This window comes from Aspergillus welwitschiae (assembly GCF_003344945.1).
Source record: "Aspergillus welwitschiae strain CBS 139.54b unplaced genomic scaffold BDQ94scaffold_25, whole genome shotgun sequence".
Classification (NCBI taxonomy): domain Eukaryota; kingdom Fungi; phylum Ascomycota; class Eurotiomycetes; order Eurotiales; family Aspergillaceae; genus Aspergillus; species Aspergillus welwitschiae.
Window position 1 is genome coordinate 399695 of NW_020798719.1, and position 13100 is coordinate 412794.

At 49.4% G+C, this 13100-nt stretch overlaps 5 protein-coding genes across 5 annotated transcripts; 2 read left to right on the forward strand and 3 right to left on the reverse strand.

The window, feature by feature from the left end:
* Positions 1-187: 187 nt before the first annotated feature.
* Positions 188-4116, forward strand: BDQ94DRAFT_180640 (TPR-like protein; the record flags this gene model as incomplete). The annotated part of the gene is made up of 3 exons (XM_026773673.1): positions 188-910; positions 950-1114; positions 1217-4116. 3 exons carry the CDS (start codon positions 188-190, stop codon positions 3968-3970), a joined length of 3642 nt encoding a protein of 1213 aa, XP_026624272.1. The 3' UTR covers positions 3971-4116.
* A 167-nt stretch (positions 4117-4283) lies between these two features.
* Positions 4284-5123, reverse strand: BDQ94DRAFT_172348 (alpha/beta fold hydrolase; the record flags this gene model as incomplete). Its single annotated transcript, XM_026771938.1, has 1 exon — positions 4284-5123. The coding sequence occupies one exon, from the start codon at positions 5121-5123 to the stop codon at positions 4284-4286; it is 840 nt and encodes a 279-aa protein (XP_026624273.1).
* A 1341-nt stretch (positions 5124-6464) lies between these two features.
* BDQ94DRAFT_160822 (uncharacterized protein) lies at positions 6465-7579 on the reverse strand (the record flags this gene model as incomplete). The annotated part of the gene is made up of 3 exons (XM_026769265.1): positions 6465-7042; positions 7097-7445; positions 7481-7579. The coding sequence occupies 3 exons, from the start codon at positions 7577-7579 to the stop codon at positions 6465-6467; spliced, it is 1026 nt and encodes a 341-aa protein (XP_026624274.1).
* Positions 7580-8576: 997 nt separating this feature from the next.
* On the forward strand, positions 8577-9551 carry BDQ94DRAFT_180642 (arylamine N-acetyltransferase family protein; the record flags this gene model as incomplete). Its single annotated transcript, XM_026773674.1, has 1 exon — positions 8577-9551. One exon carries the CDS (start codon positions 8577-8579, stop codon positions 9549-9551), a length of 975 nt encoding a protein of 324 aa, XP_026624275.1.
* A 2071-nt stretch (positions 9552-11622) lies between these two features.
* On the reverse strand, positions 11623-12733 carry BDQ94DRAFT_172351 (NAD(P)-binding protein; the record flags this gene model as incomplete). The annotated part of the gene is made up of 2 exons (XM_026771939.1): positions 11623-12518; positions 12601-12733. The coding sequence occupies 2 exons, from the start codon at positions 12731-12733 to the stop codon at positions 11623-11625; spliced, it is 1029 nt and encodes a 342-aa protein (XP_026624276.1).
* Positions 12734-13100: the final 367 nt, after the last annotated feature.

A 13100-nucleotide genomic window follows, 5' to 3' on the forward strand; every position in this document is an offset into this window, starting at 1 on the left:
GCTGCTCGTACCTCTATTTAATCAGCGGTTCTTGTGGCTATGTCCCCCGCCACAGCTACGATTGGGTAGCAGTCAGGCAGGAAGATCGGCCGACGCTCCAGCTGCGACGCGCATCGTCTAAGCAACACGACGTATGATTCTCCTCGATGAGAAGACACGCTTAGCATCACATCCCCGGAGCTTCATAATGACATCCGGGCCGAAAGCTTCTCACCATGATTATACCGTGGCGTGGATATGCGCACTACCGGTGGAGCTGGCAGCTGCCCAAGCTCTTCTGGATGAGATTCACGATCAGCTACCGGCCGGACCAGCTGACACGAATGTCTACACCCTAGGATGCATATATGGCCACAGGATTGTCCTCACCTGCTTACCGAGCGGTGTATGCGGGACGATCTCTGCGGCCATTGTCGCGACGCAGCTTTTGTCGACTTTCCATTCCATCCAATTTGCCCTCCTGGTCGGTATTGGCGGAGGCATACCGACTGGGAGCGCAGATATTCGCCTCGGCGATGTTGTCGTTGCAAGGCCTACTGACAAGCACGGCGGAGTTGTACAATATGACTTTGGCAAAGCAACACCCACTGGCTTTCAGCGTACGGGCATCCTAAATAGCCCGCCTAGATCTCTGTTACAAGCGCTCTCTAAATTAGAAGCAAATCATTTATCACATGTTGGTCAATTCAAGTCTATCCTGTCTGAGTTGGAAAGGAGACTGCCAGGTCAGGGAGCATTGGTATTCGCTCGGCCGGTGATGGATGACCATTTGTATCTTGCAGATTACCATCATGTTGGTACTCAGTCCGATGGATGTGAAAATTGTGACAAGTCAAGGACGGCTGCACGGCCTGTCCGATGCGATGACTTACCAGTAGTTCATTACGGGTTGATTGCGTCGGGAAACCAGGTGGTCAAAGACAGCCACTTGCGTAACAAGTTAGGGCAGGAACTAGGGGCGTACTGTGTCGAGATGGAAGCAGCCGGCTTGACTAACCATTTGCCTTGTCTGGTGGTCCGCGGCATATGTGACTATGCTGATTCACACAAGAATGACGCCTGGCACGGGTATGCTGCCGCCACAGCTGGAGCGTATGCTAAGGAACTACTTTCCGTGATACCAGTTACGCAACACCATATGGCTTATTCGACAGGCAATACGTCGGGTAAGCAACTTGAAGGTCTCTTGACAGAGCATCTCACCGCTAACAGCTAGAGGCCAGACAACTACCACATCCCATTTCAGCTGACTGACGTACCCACAATTAGCAATTTTGTCGGTCGTGGAGCAAATCTCCACGAGCTCTGGGAGATCTTGCGCCCAAACACAGCGATGGCGCGCAAAGCCGTAGTAATATATGGCATGGGTGGGCTAGGCAAAACACAGCTTGCGGCCCACTTTGCTCGCATACACAAAGAGGACTTCACATCAATCTTTTGGCTGCATGGCAAGGACGAGACTACCTTGAATGCGTCCTTTGCAGACCTTGTTGCTCGTGTCGTAGAATTGGCTGCAATCAATAGTACAAATCATCATGCAATGCGCGAAGGGCCAGGATTGTGTGCAAAAACAGCTTTAGAGTGGCTCTCGAAGAAGAACAATGCTGAGTGGCTTCTAATCTACGACGATGTAGAAGCCCGTGACATTGAAAAGTGGCTGCCGACCGCAGATCATGGTTCAATTATCGTCACAACTCGATCACAGCAATTCGCTGACAGCGGCATGATAGCCCACCCACTCAAACCGCTTTCCTTTGAGGAAGCATTGCAACTACTCACTGGTGAACCAGGCCCTGGGGACAGCACATACAGCCGATGCCAAAATGACCCAAGCTGTGAAGCTTTAGCTAGGCGTTTGCACGGACTACCTTTAGCGCTGGCACTTGCAGGCTCTTATATCCACCGGACAGGTATGAGCTGCTCCAAATACTTGGAATACTACCAACGGGAATGGTGCAGCCTTCAGGCAGCGGCAGAACCGCTTCGAGAGTACCGAAACGGGAATTTGCAGACGGCGTGGAGAGTTTCTTACGAGGCAGTTAAGCAAACCTCTCCACTGGCGGCCCAGTCCTTCTTTATTCTTTCATTTTTTCACCATGAGGATATATGGTATGAGCTACTCAACAGCGCCATGCAATCCCACGCCTTACCCCCATGGCTCTCTGAAGTCATGTCGAACGAGATTCAGTTCTCAAAGTTGATGCAGATATTGCTGGAATTCTCGCTGGTACAACAGTCGTCGCGCAATGGAAGTTATTGCATACACCCCGTCATACAGGATTGGTGTAAGAATGAGCTTCCAACAATCGATCCAGACCTCTTTGAGCTTGGCACGAAAACTTTCACCATTGTCGCAGTCGCAGTGGGGTCGAACGCCCGAACTGCGCTAGACACGAACGACTGGTCGCTGCAACACCGCCTGCTGTATCACGCAAACAGACTCACGCCACTATTACGAGCCAAACCAGGAGAAAGTCGAGATGCCGAGGTCCTTTCGGCAGTTCATACAATTGGACGCCTGTATTGGACACATGGAAGGTATGAACGTGCTGAGGAGATGTACCAAGAGGCACTCGCTGGGAGAGAGATGGTCTTCGGCCTAGATCACAATGTCACTCTCCAGACTGTCCACAACATGGGCTTGCTTTACCACGACCGGGGCGACTTGAGATCTGCCGAGCTGATGTATCAACGGGCGCTTTCCGGATATAACTGCACCGAGAATGATAATGCCCACCTGGAGGCTCTGGATACTCTTCAAAGCCTTGCGAATCTCTACCATGCTCAAGGGAGACTAGACGAGGCTGAAAGGCTGTGCTACAACGCACTGAAAGGATACCAAAGTTTATTGACAGCAAATAGTCCCTTGGTCATGGATGCAATGCACAACCTCGCGAACATCTACTTCTCCCAACACCAGTTACCCGCAGCAGAAGAGCTGTACGACCAAGCCTTAAAGGGCAAACAGAGACTGCTTGGTGAATATCACACATCGACGCTTGACACAATTCATAATTTAGGGGTTGTTTATTTCGAACAAGGTCGACTGCAGGAAGCCGAAGAAATGTGCGATCGTGCACTTTCTGGGAAGGTAAGAGTAATGGGGGAAGACCACGCGTCCGTGTTCGACACGCTATTTCAATTAGGAACCCTGTATCGCTCCCAGGGTAGATCGAAAGCTGCCGAGGAAATGTACCAACGAGCTCTGTTGGGACGAGAGAAAGTCGTGGGTGTCTGTCACCCCTCGACTCTTCATACTGTCCACCATATTGGAAACCTTTATTTGGGGCAAGGCAGATTGCAAGAGGCGGAGCAGATGCAAGAACGAGCACTCCACGGCTATGACAGTACCTTTGGTCATAACCACACCTATACGCTTGAACTAGCCCATACCCTGGCTATTGTCTGTTGCCAGCGAGGGAAGCTTGCTAAAGCAGAATCCCTGTTCCAACGCGTCCTGGCCGCTAAGGAGCAGACCGATGGGAAGCGTAGTGCACCAGTGCTTGCTATTCTGAACAACCTAGCAAACGTATACAGAGAGCAAGGCAGACTCGCGGAAGCCGAAGAGACATATAAATTGGTCTTGAGCGAATGGCAGAAACGCAGGCGAACCCATCCTGCGGCACTCGGGGCTCTGAGTAATCTCGGTATCATCTGTCAAGACCGGAACCAGCTGAAAGAGGCGGAAAGATTGTTCAAAGAATCTCTCAACGGATACAATAGCGAGCTCGGTCCTGATCATATCCTCACACTGGACACGGTATGTAACCTAGGGGATTTGTATCGGGACCAGCACAAGGCCCACAGGGCAAAGGAACTCTACCAGCGCGCTCTTACCGGCTATGAGAATATTCTGGGTCCAGATCACCCGAGAACGCAAGAAACCGCAAACAAGGTACGCTTGATATGCAATTGTTCAAAACCGACCAAGCGACACCTCATTGCCCGACTTTGGAAAGGTGGTCGGTAAAACATACTTTGCCGTGAACTTCAATTATCCATCAGGTTTAGCCAAACCTCATCTGATAAAAGGTACTGATGAACTATATTTTGCTACGAAGCCATATTTGGTTCTGGTCACAATCCTTCTGTACCTAGTCACGTCGTCCTTTGTATACGTATGTCCGACAACTATATCATTACCAGATTACTCTCTATTGCCCGTTAATCGGGATCAGGTATGCTATACACGGCTGATATGCTTAGGACAAGCGTAGACAAGAGCATTGCAGAATCGATTGTAATGCCCTGAAAAGGCAACGAAGAAGATATCCAAGACAATATCACACGGCTTCCCCCAGAATGCTCAACAAATCCTGTGTGAATGCCTCGGGATGAGTAGCGGATGGCAGATGCCCACCGGCCACCATCTTCACTGGTAAGCCTAACTCGCCACCTAAGGTGGTAATCGGTTCGGTCGTCAACGGAGTAGTGGACAATTCACCCCTGATGAGAGTGATTTTGTCACGATAGGCCTTCAACGCAGGGTAGGAGATTCGGTATTCCAGCAGTATAGGTAATTCATGTTCGAAGAGGAAATTGAAACAGAGAATCGACAACGCAAGGAGCTTCTTATGAGCGGGCGAAAACCGGAGCAGCGCACGGTCTTCATCGCTCGTTACGACCGGGACAAATGCTTCCGAGGCGGCAGCTGGACCCTGGGATTTGTATAATGAAACGGTCGACTGAAATGCTGCCGAAACCTGCTCAAAACTCGGCTTCGGTAAGAGGCATGGTATGCACGGATCATGGACAATTATCTGTCGGACCAAGTCGGGATAACTGGTGAGGAGCTCAAGAGCATGCATGCAACCGAGTGAAATGCTGTAGATGAGGACTGGCTGGTCAGGTGAGAGGTGTTGTATGAGAGCGACTATGTCGTCCACCGTGTCCTTTAGCAGGTTCCTTTGCTGTTGTTCGGTTGGCGGAGAGAGGAAGCGACTGCGAAGGGAGCCTCGTCGGTCGAAGCCGATAACAGTGTATTGGGATGATAGCCGCAACGCGAGGTCTTCATGGGTTAGGTGCGTTCCGTGGGCCGCTGGGATGATGAGAAGCGGTGGACCAGAACCGCGGATTTCGTAGTAGATAGCTACGCCGGGTCGGCACAGAACTCCGCTGGACATCGTTGTTGACTTGTTTCGATCCCCTTCCTTCGGTTGCGCTGGCTGTTTGTTTGTTCCAACTTGAAAGTAGGGGTGCGTCGGGTGTTGAAATATGTAGTGTTGGTACCGTCCCGGATCCTTTCAGTTCGACTCGGACTCGGACTATTGATTCAGCATCGGCCCCGGACGAACTATTTGGGACAGCAAAACAACCAAGACACCCGAAATCAGCCTCCCGGTATCAATTTATGGTATGATGGTAGTGCCCTTGCAAATTTATGTCTCGGCAAAGATGCCCCAAAGTTTGGTCCTTTGATCGAGTGCATACTACCCCGCTGCCTACAGTCATATAATGCGAGACAATTGAGGGATTTGACGGCGTTCGGGGCCATACTCTTTGCTTCAAACGGAGAAGCACCTGCATAGCTAGCATCCTACTTAACCGGCTCGTTAAGGCATAAGGATATGAGTTTGAACCAATTGAATAGTGCGCGAGAAAAGCATATACATGGCTTTTATGGATAAAGATCGTAACATCTACCTCTGCCCACCACCCCCCCTTTGCCCCGACTGGGTCTTCATGGAGTGCCATGAATCCGCGCGAAGTCGATAAAAGTGTCCGGTGGGCCAGGTATGTAGACACATACAGAAGCGATTTTCAATAGTAGCCCCTCTGCTGCAGGTCCATCCAAGATCGACCCTTTCTGACGAAATTAAAACCACAATGAATATAATTCTTTGACTACAATCCACCACGACGATTTTATTGGCGCATTTATATCCTTTTGGGTATGAACTTAAATTGCCGGAGGGGAAGGTTATCAACTTTTACATCTTAACGAATAGTAAGGCTCTGCGATACCTAAGGCCCATTTACGCAAGCGCCTCTCACGGGACACTACTTGCGCGTGTCGTGGCGGTGTCATAGATAGAACGGCTAGCTGCTAGACTAGGAGACATCCCGTATTCCACAAGCAGTGGCAGATATGGGTTCACTAAAATAGTCCCGGCTGACCGATGCCGAAGAAGGGCGGATTGAACTCTTAATCTTTATATCTCCTTAGTGGTGCAAATCCCCTTTTTTAGTCTCAATTGTAGGGAGGAGGCAATTTCGCCCCGAACCTGAAACAACAAGATGTCAGGAGTTGCGACTTTACCATTGAATAACTCCCCATCACACAGATGGCCATACTTTATCAGCGTAAGACTGGCTCCGCATGCTTTGAAGGACAGATGAAGACTCCAAGGAAGTGCTTGGCGGTACTAATATGTACCCAAAGTACTATGCGGGAGAAACCGTGAAACCGTTGTTAACAATTTCTGTCTGGATAACACTAAAGACCCATACAAAGTGTTCTATAATCAGAGAACAGACTGAACCGGCAACTTGCAAAACTCCAACTGCTGGTCGACAGTGTCTCTCACTTGATCCTCCATTGACTTGAACTTTAGACCGAGCTCTTTCTCCGCCTTACTCGAGTCCACCGCGTAATTCATCCAGTCCTCCGGAATTAATCTCCAAGCCACGGAGGGGTATTCGTGTCGGACGAATGCGTTCACCTCCTCCCATGACCGGCGTGGAGCAGAGAGTAAGAAGGACTGGAAGCCTCGTGTGGATTCTCCTAGTGCCTTGACATGTGCCGCAGCGACGTCATCAACATGAACCCCCAGAAACTGACCATTGATGGGCCTTTCTGGCGACAAAAGAGTGAGTACCAGTGCGCCACAGCTTCCACTCAGGTTATCATGTGGTTCTTGTACCGGGTTACGACCATAAACCCAAGATGGATGGAATGTGGTCACATCAAACGACGGCTTGTGCTCCTGTACAAAGTCGATTATTGCTTGATAGGAGGCTACCTTACTCGCGCGGTACTGTACCATCGGATCCAGTAAAGGCGATATACCCTGCTTCGCATCATAGGGAATTCCCGTATCCTCTATGGAAGGTCAGCAGATGTCCGGCATTTCGAGCCAAAGCGGGTCTTTCTCACCGGTAATCACTGTACCGTGCGGTTGGCCAGCCAGGGGAATGAACGATGATATTGACGATGTGACAACAACTTTCCTAATAGTCGAATATTTGGAAGCAGACTGTAAGATGGATGTTGTTCCCTGCATTGCAGGGATCAAAAGGTCGGTGTTTCGATCTGGAAGTGGTGACGCAACATGTATGACATATTGCACGTCCTGTAAAGCCTCATCAAAGCATCCGGTGACAGTGATGTCGCTCACGACGGTGAACTCGATCTTACTTAGATGGCTGCTGAATATGCGGCGCAACTTTTCAGCTTGTTCAGGGTGTCGGATAGATAGGCGTGCGCGGTATCCGGCCTGCAATACCTCAAGGGCAACGCGAGACCCAATAAACCTGTTACACCTGTGATCAAGGCGGTGGCAGCCATTATAGTGCTTTTCAACTTGTCAAAGACAAGCATACTCGCTTCGCTGTCATTGTTATGGCTTAAATAGAGCATCTGACTATTATAGCTTGGTAGCGATATGTGTGTCGGAGTTTCTATTAGCGGTGACCGAAGCTTTGACAAATCATTGAAGTTTTAAAAGCTATTAGTAGACTTGGGTAGCTCACTACGTATGATCGTAGAGATTCATGCAGTATGTACAAATAGTCTTACTAGCCCTCATGCAAAGGCAACTGGATTGAATCGCTGGAAATTCGAACAATATCATGTATATTATTGATAAGTCTATTAGAATTTATCGAAGACTGGTGAAAGATCATCAATATAATTGGGCCGCGGACTAGCTGTGGTAGGTATCTAATTAGTTACCAGCGTGGGCGCCCAGGAGTGCGTGAACAGGCGCACCTGCAACATCCAAAACCGGGCCTACATTTCTCCGTGGATGGACGCCGATAAATGCACTCCTCCACCGCTCGGTGAGTCTCATTCCGCTGGAAAGACTCACCGGCTAGGATGCTAGCGCCCGATGATCGATTTATACTGTGTACTGTATGGACTCTATATTATATAATTATACTGCTTTGACCTTCAATGTTAATCAATTCATTAATACTATATTGCCGTCTATGATACTCCGTGCAGATCATAGGATTTGCAGGGAGTGCACTCCCCTCGAGGACAAGGGAAACAAAAATTCGTATCAATAAATTCTAGAAAAAATAAACTAAAGAACAGAATACTCCCTACTTCCATTTTTAGTTTTTTGTTCTCCGTGTCTTTTACTCCTTTTCCTTTCCAGTTTGTGCACAAGATTTGGTAGTACGTTCACGAGACATACAAGGGATACAGCTCTGTACCTATCACTTGATATGGAAATTCCACATGATACACTTATGGACTGTCCGCCCTACCTCTTTATCAATGTCGATCCTATGGGACACCATCACAATGTCTATAGGACAGAGCATTTCTATATAACTCACATCGTCGAACACACCTAGGTGGACACCGCGCACTCCTATCTCAAAGCCTGCAAATCCATTCCTCTAAAATGTCATATACACCAGCCCAACTAGCCCAATACTTTGAACGCATCAAGCTTCCTGATGACATCCGCGCACGCTTGAGCGCTGGGAAGAAAGACCTAGAAGTTCTGACTAGCCTTGTGCGCCATCATGTTGCGGGGGTTCCCTTTGAAAATACAGTCCTACACTACACCCCCGAGCAGTATTTTGAGCTCAAACCACAAGGTCTACACGAAAAGATTGTGCGCCGTCGCCAAGGTGGCACCTGCTTTCAGGTAGTCAGACTCCTAAGTGAGGTCCTGCTTTCCATCGGATACACGCTCTACAACAGTGCAGCGCGCCTTAACGCGGCAGCTAGCATTTCTCTTGCAACCACCGCCGATTCGAACCGACCAGTGGGCCCACAGTTTGGTGACTGGCAACACATGATTCTCATTGTTCGCATTGACGGACAAGATTACCTTGTCGACGGGGGTTTCGGCCCGAACTGCCCTGTCCAGCCGATTGCACTGCGTGACGGGCATGAATTTGTCGATGGCCGCTTGGGTCGTCGGGGACGACTGATCTACGACAATATCAACAACGGCCGGGCGCATCATCTGAAATACTGGCGACTGCAGTATCAAAGTATGAAATTACCGGTGGCACCGTGGATGGACGTATATGCATTCAAGGAGTGCGAATGGTTAGACACAGATTACGAAGCCGGTGCCCGGGCAGTTGGTACAAACAAACGCGTATGGTTTCGGCTCCGTGTTACCGCTTTCCATTACGTGCTAGAGGAGGGGGTCCCCGTGGGCTGGATTATGCTATGGCATAACACGCTTATACGGTTCCACGGTGGAAAGGTGCTGGAGAAAAGCTTTTTGGAGTCCGAAGAGGATAGGATCGAGGTGTTGGCGGATGTGTTTGGAATCGTGTTGACCGAGGATCACAGGAACGAGATTGCCGGAATGTTCTCAGCTTTGCCTCCCAAGAGAGCTAGATCATCAAAGATGTAGATATACATCACTGGCGCTCAGACCAGCCTTCCGGACACTGCGACATATTGTACTTCCCTGCTATATGGCTTTATATTAGTTTCGATATATACTTTCTAATAATATTTGTTTTATCTTGGTGGTCTTGGTAGCTACCACTACTGCTACTTAGAGTGCTACCGGTGGCTCTGCAATGTTCCGGGATAATCGTAGGCCCCGAAAGACCTCAGCAGTGGGAGAGGGCACCCCAGTTCCACGCGTGAAAACGTCCTGTGTATAAACTTTTCGGTCCTGAACTGACCAGGTGTCTTGCTCATCGGCGGAGTAAGACAAAATATTCCTGCGAAAAATCATGCAATAACTATCACCGGTGCGCTACAATCTGGCTCTTCGCTGCTGCGAAAACAAAGATTCTGGCAGATCAGGTAGAGCAGTAGGATAGTACATCTCACTTCAAGGAACACCGCGGCCTCTAGCGGAGGTTTGCTCAAACTTATCACTATTTAGATGAGGTGATAAATTGGTCAGGATGGACTATGTTCGAGTTGATACCAGTACAACAATGCCTTTCCACTTTGATGGAGGATGCGTCAGTGAGGCATCGCCCGAGGTAGGCTCTCAGAAAAGATTGGCCAGGCTGGCGTCTCCTTCAAAACAGCGATAATTGTCACGGCAGAATCTAGTTATTGAGGCTTTCCAGAAGTAGCCACAACGGGGGCATACATGTTGTCAAGTGCCATGGAAGTTCTCTTTTGGTTTCTTGCATTACCGGGAGATTTATCGGATCGCTCACGCTCATCACACGAACCTAATGTTTCAACGAGAGTCGCAAATTCAAATGATCTGACATACTCGACTGTAACAGATGGCAAAGGGCTGACATCACGAGAAAGTGCAAGCCGGTGACGGAATCGTTGCTGACCAGGACCGCCTACGGGTAGTATATCCGTCTATATTGCTATCCTCATGCTTGAGAACCATCGCCTGGAGCGTAGAGGCTAATACTCTATCCGCACTGTACATATAATGGTCATAGAATATGTCTAAATATTGAAGGTCATGACACCTTCGTTGTACGCTAACGATACAGCCTCCGAGGATCGATCAGCTTAGCTATCTCTCCAAAAAAAACCCCAATAGGCTGCTCTGTCTCACTTGTCTCGTAGATGACGAATGCCTCCTCCAATTTCAAGTCTACCTCATGTGGTCACGACCGTCTAGTTCGTTACCAGATCTCCCATCTAACGAACGTCAACGGTGCCAACAATAGCATAGCATAGTTGAGGAAGAATATGGCTGTGTTCCAGCGACTGAAGCTCTTATATGTGAAGCAGAATACCATCACCACCATCCACGCTAGTGTAATATTACTGCAATATGGTTGGAACAATCCCTCAATAAAAGGCTGATGAACGTTCTAGGCCTTGAACGTGCAGTAGAAGCAGACATGTGACAATAATGACAATATACTTGATGAGAATTTTGCTGTCATTACACTGATCAGCCACTCCAGGACTTGCATCGAACTTCCTAGAAGCTGGAGTAATGAAAGGCATGCATAAGGCTGTGGCAGCCAGAAAACTATAGATGGGCACATCCATTCGGTCAGTCCTTGCCAACACTCGTAGAGCTCCGCCCCCAACGGCTGAGCCATGCAATGCGCGAGTCGGTGGTACATGCTTTCAAGGTTTTGCTCCCGGAGTGTCTTCATGGAGATTTTGTGATAAACCTAGAGACAGCACCATCTCTCTCGAACTCGTGGACACCTCGTGCTCATTATTCTGCTATTTAGTCAAGGACATTGTCACTTGTGACGTCGTCAACCAGAATGAGCAGTATGGTGGATGTGATCGGATACGAAAGGTCTATAAGATCAATACGAGTTGGAGACAACGCTTTAGTTCACATTATTATCGCTTACAAAAGATTCTCTCCATCATTCCAGCCAACTTCAGCGTACCGAGCCCCAAAAGACGGTGTGTCAATGCGCATTCGGCCCGGGAAAACGACTGCAGAAGAAGAGTCGAAAAAGGAACATTTGAATGTTTGGTACATATCACCTTTGCACAGAATGTCCACCTTGGACTCTAATTTAGTCTTCGGTGAATGGACAACCTTTGGCGCTACTATGTGACCGTGTTTTCTTCTCCACCACCTCAGCTGTTAACTTCATCAGCCTGTCAGCTAACTCCATGTCGTTGGCCTTATCACTGCCCTTCTCCACAATTCGTGGCGGATTGATGAACTGCCCGCCCTCGGTCGCCATGGTCGCCGCATACATGGTGGACACGGCGCCCTGGAACTGAGTCTTTCGAAACGGCTTCAGGCCGGCGGACAGGCCATAGCCGAGCAGGGGATGGGCCTCGTGTATGTGGACATTTGTCTGCGCCGTATCGACAACCCCCGGGTGAGTTGCGTTAACAATGATATTGGGATGTGTGGGTTGGAGATGGGCGTGGAGCCACTTGGCGTACAGGAGCACCGCCAGTTTAGACCGACCGTACAGCTCCGTCGGGCTATATTCGCGGTTCAGCTCCTCCACGGACGCGAATTCCGTGTCCTTGGGTGCGCTGCCTTCTACATTGGAGGAGAGGTTGACAATACGGACGGTGTTTCCAGCGTCAGCTGTTTTTTTCAGCGTTGGCAGCAGGTGCGAGGTCAGCACGACATGACCCATGTGGTTGGCTGCCATGTGCAGGTCAACCCCGTTGGTGGGAGCCAGCTGGCGTGTCATGACGCCCCGGCCGGCATTATTGATAAGTATGTCGATGCGGTCCGTCTGCGACGCAATCTCCGCTGCCACCTTGGCAGTCTGTTCCCAGTCCGACAGGTCACATTGGATCCAGATAAAGCGATGGCGTGTCTCGGGACCGAACTCTTCCTCAATGGCGGATATGGCATCATCGGCTACCTCCTTACGAAGCGAAGTCACAAAAAGCTTCGAAATACGCTTGGAAAGGAGGGTGTGGGTTACTCCAAACCCGATCCCTGTGATTCGTAAGGCGGTTAAAAACTTCCAATCGCAGGCCTGGGGTCTGGCGAGCTTATGGGAAACGATTAAGCAGGATACCTTCACTACCTCCAGTGACCACCGCTACCTTACCGCTCAGGTCGGGCACGTCATCCAGATCAAACTTCTCTTCTGCGAGATTGTGAGAAGGACCGCCGAAGTTCTCGGCAATGGTGTTCTTGACAGCTTGCATTCTGTTCTTCTGTAGTAGGTTTAGGCAACAGCTTCGTTACTAAGATGGAGACCAACGCATTTGTTGTATGTAGTAGGTCTTAAGAGGTTGTTGGAGCAGTTGGCTATTACATGATGAAGTCACCGATTGGCCATGTCGCCATGTGCGTCATCCTCTGTCCGCAGCGTCCCATCATTGGCTTGCAACTACGTCGAAAGCCTGATTTAGAGTCTCAGCTTAAGTTATTGAGAGCTGGTATGCACCTGTTGCTGAACACAATTACCAACATAAAGTAATCACTGCAGTACCAGAGGAGCCTGCCTTTCCAATCGATGGCTAGTGATCTGCCCACAAATCTTCATCTACTGTGCCAGGTGGAGCCGGAGGG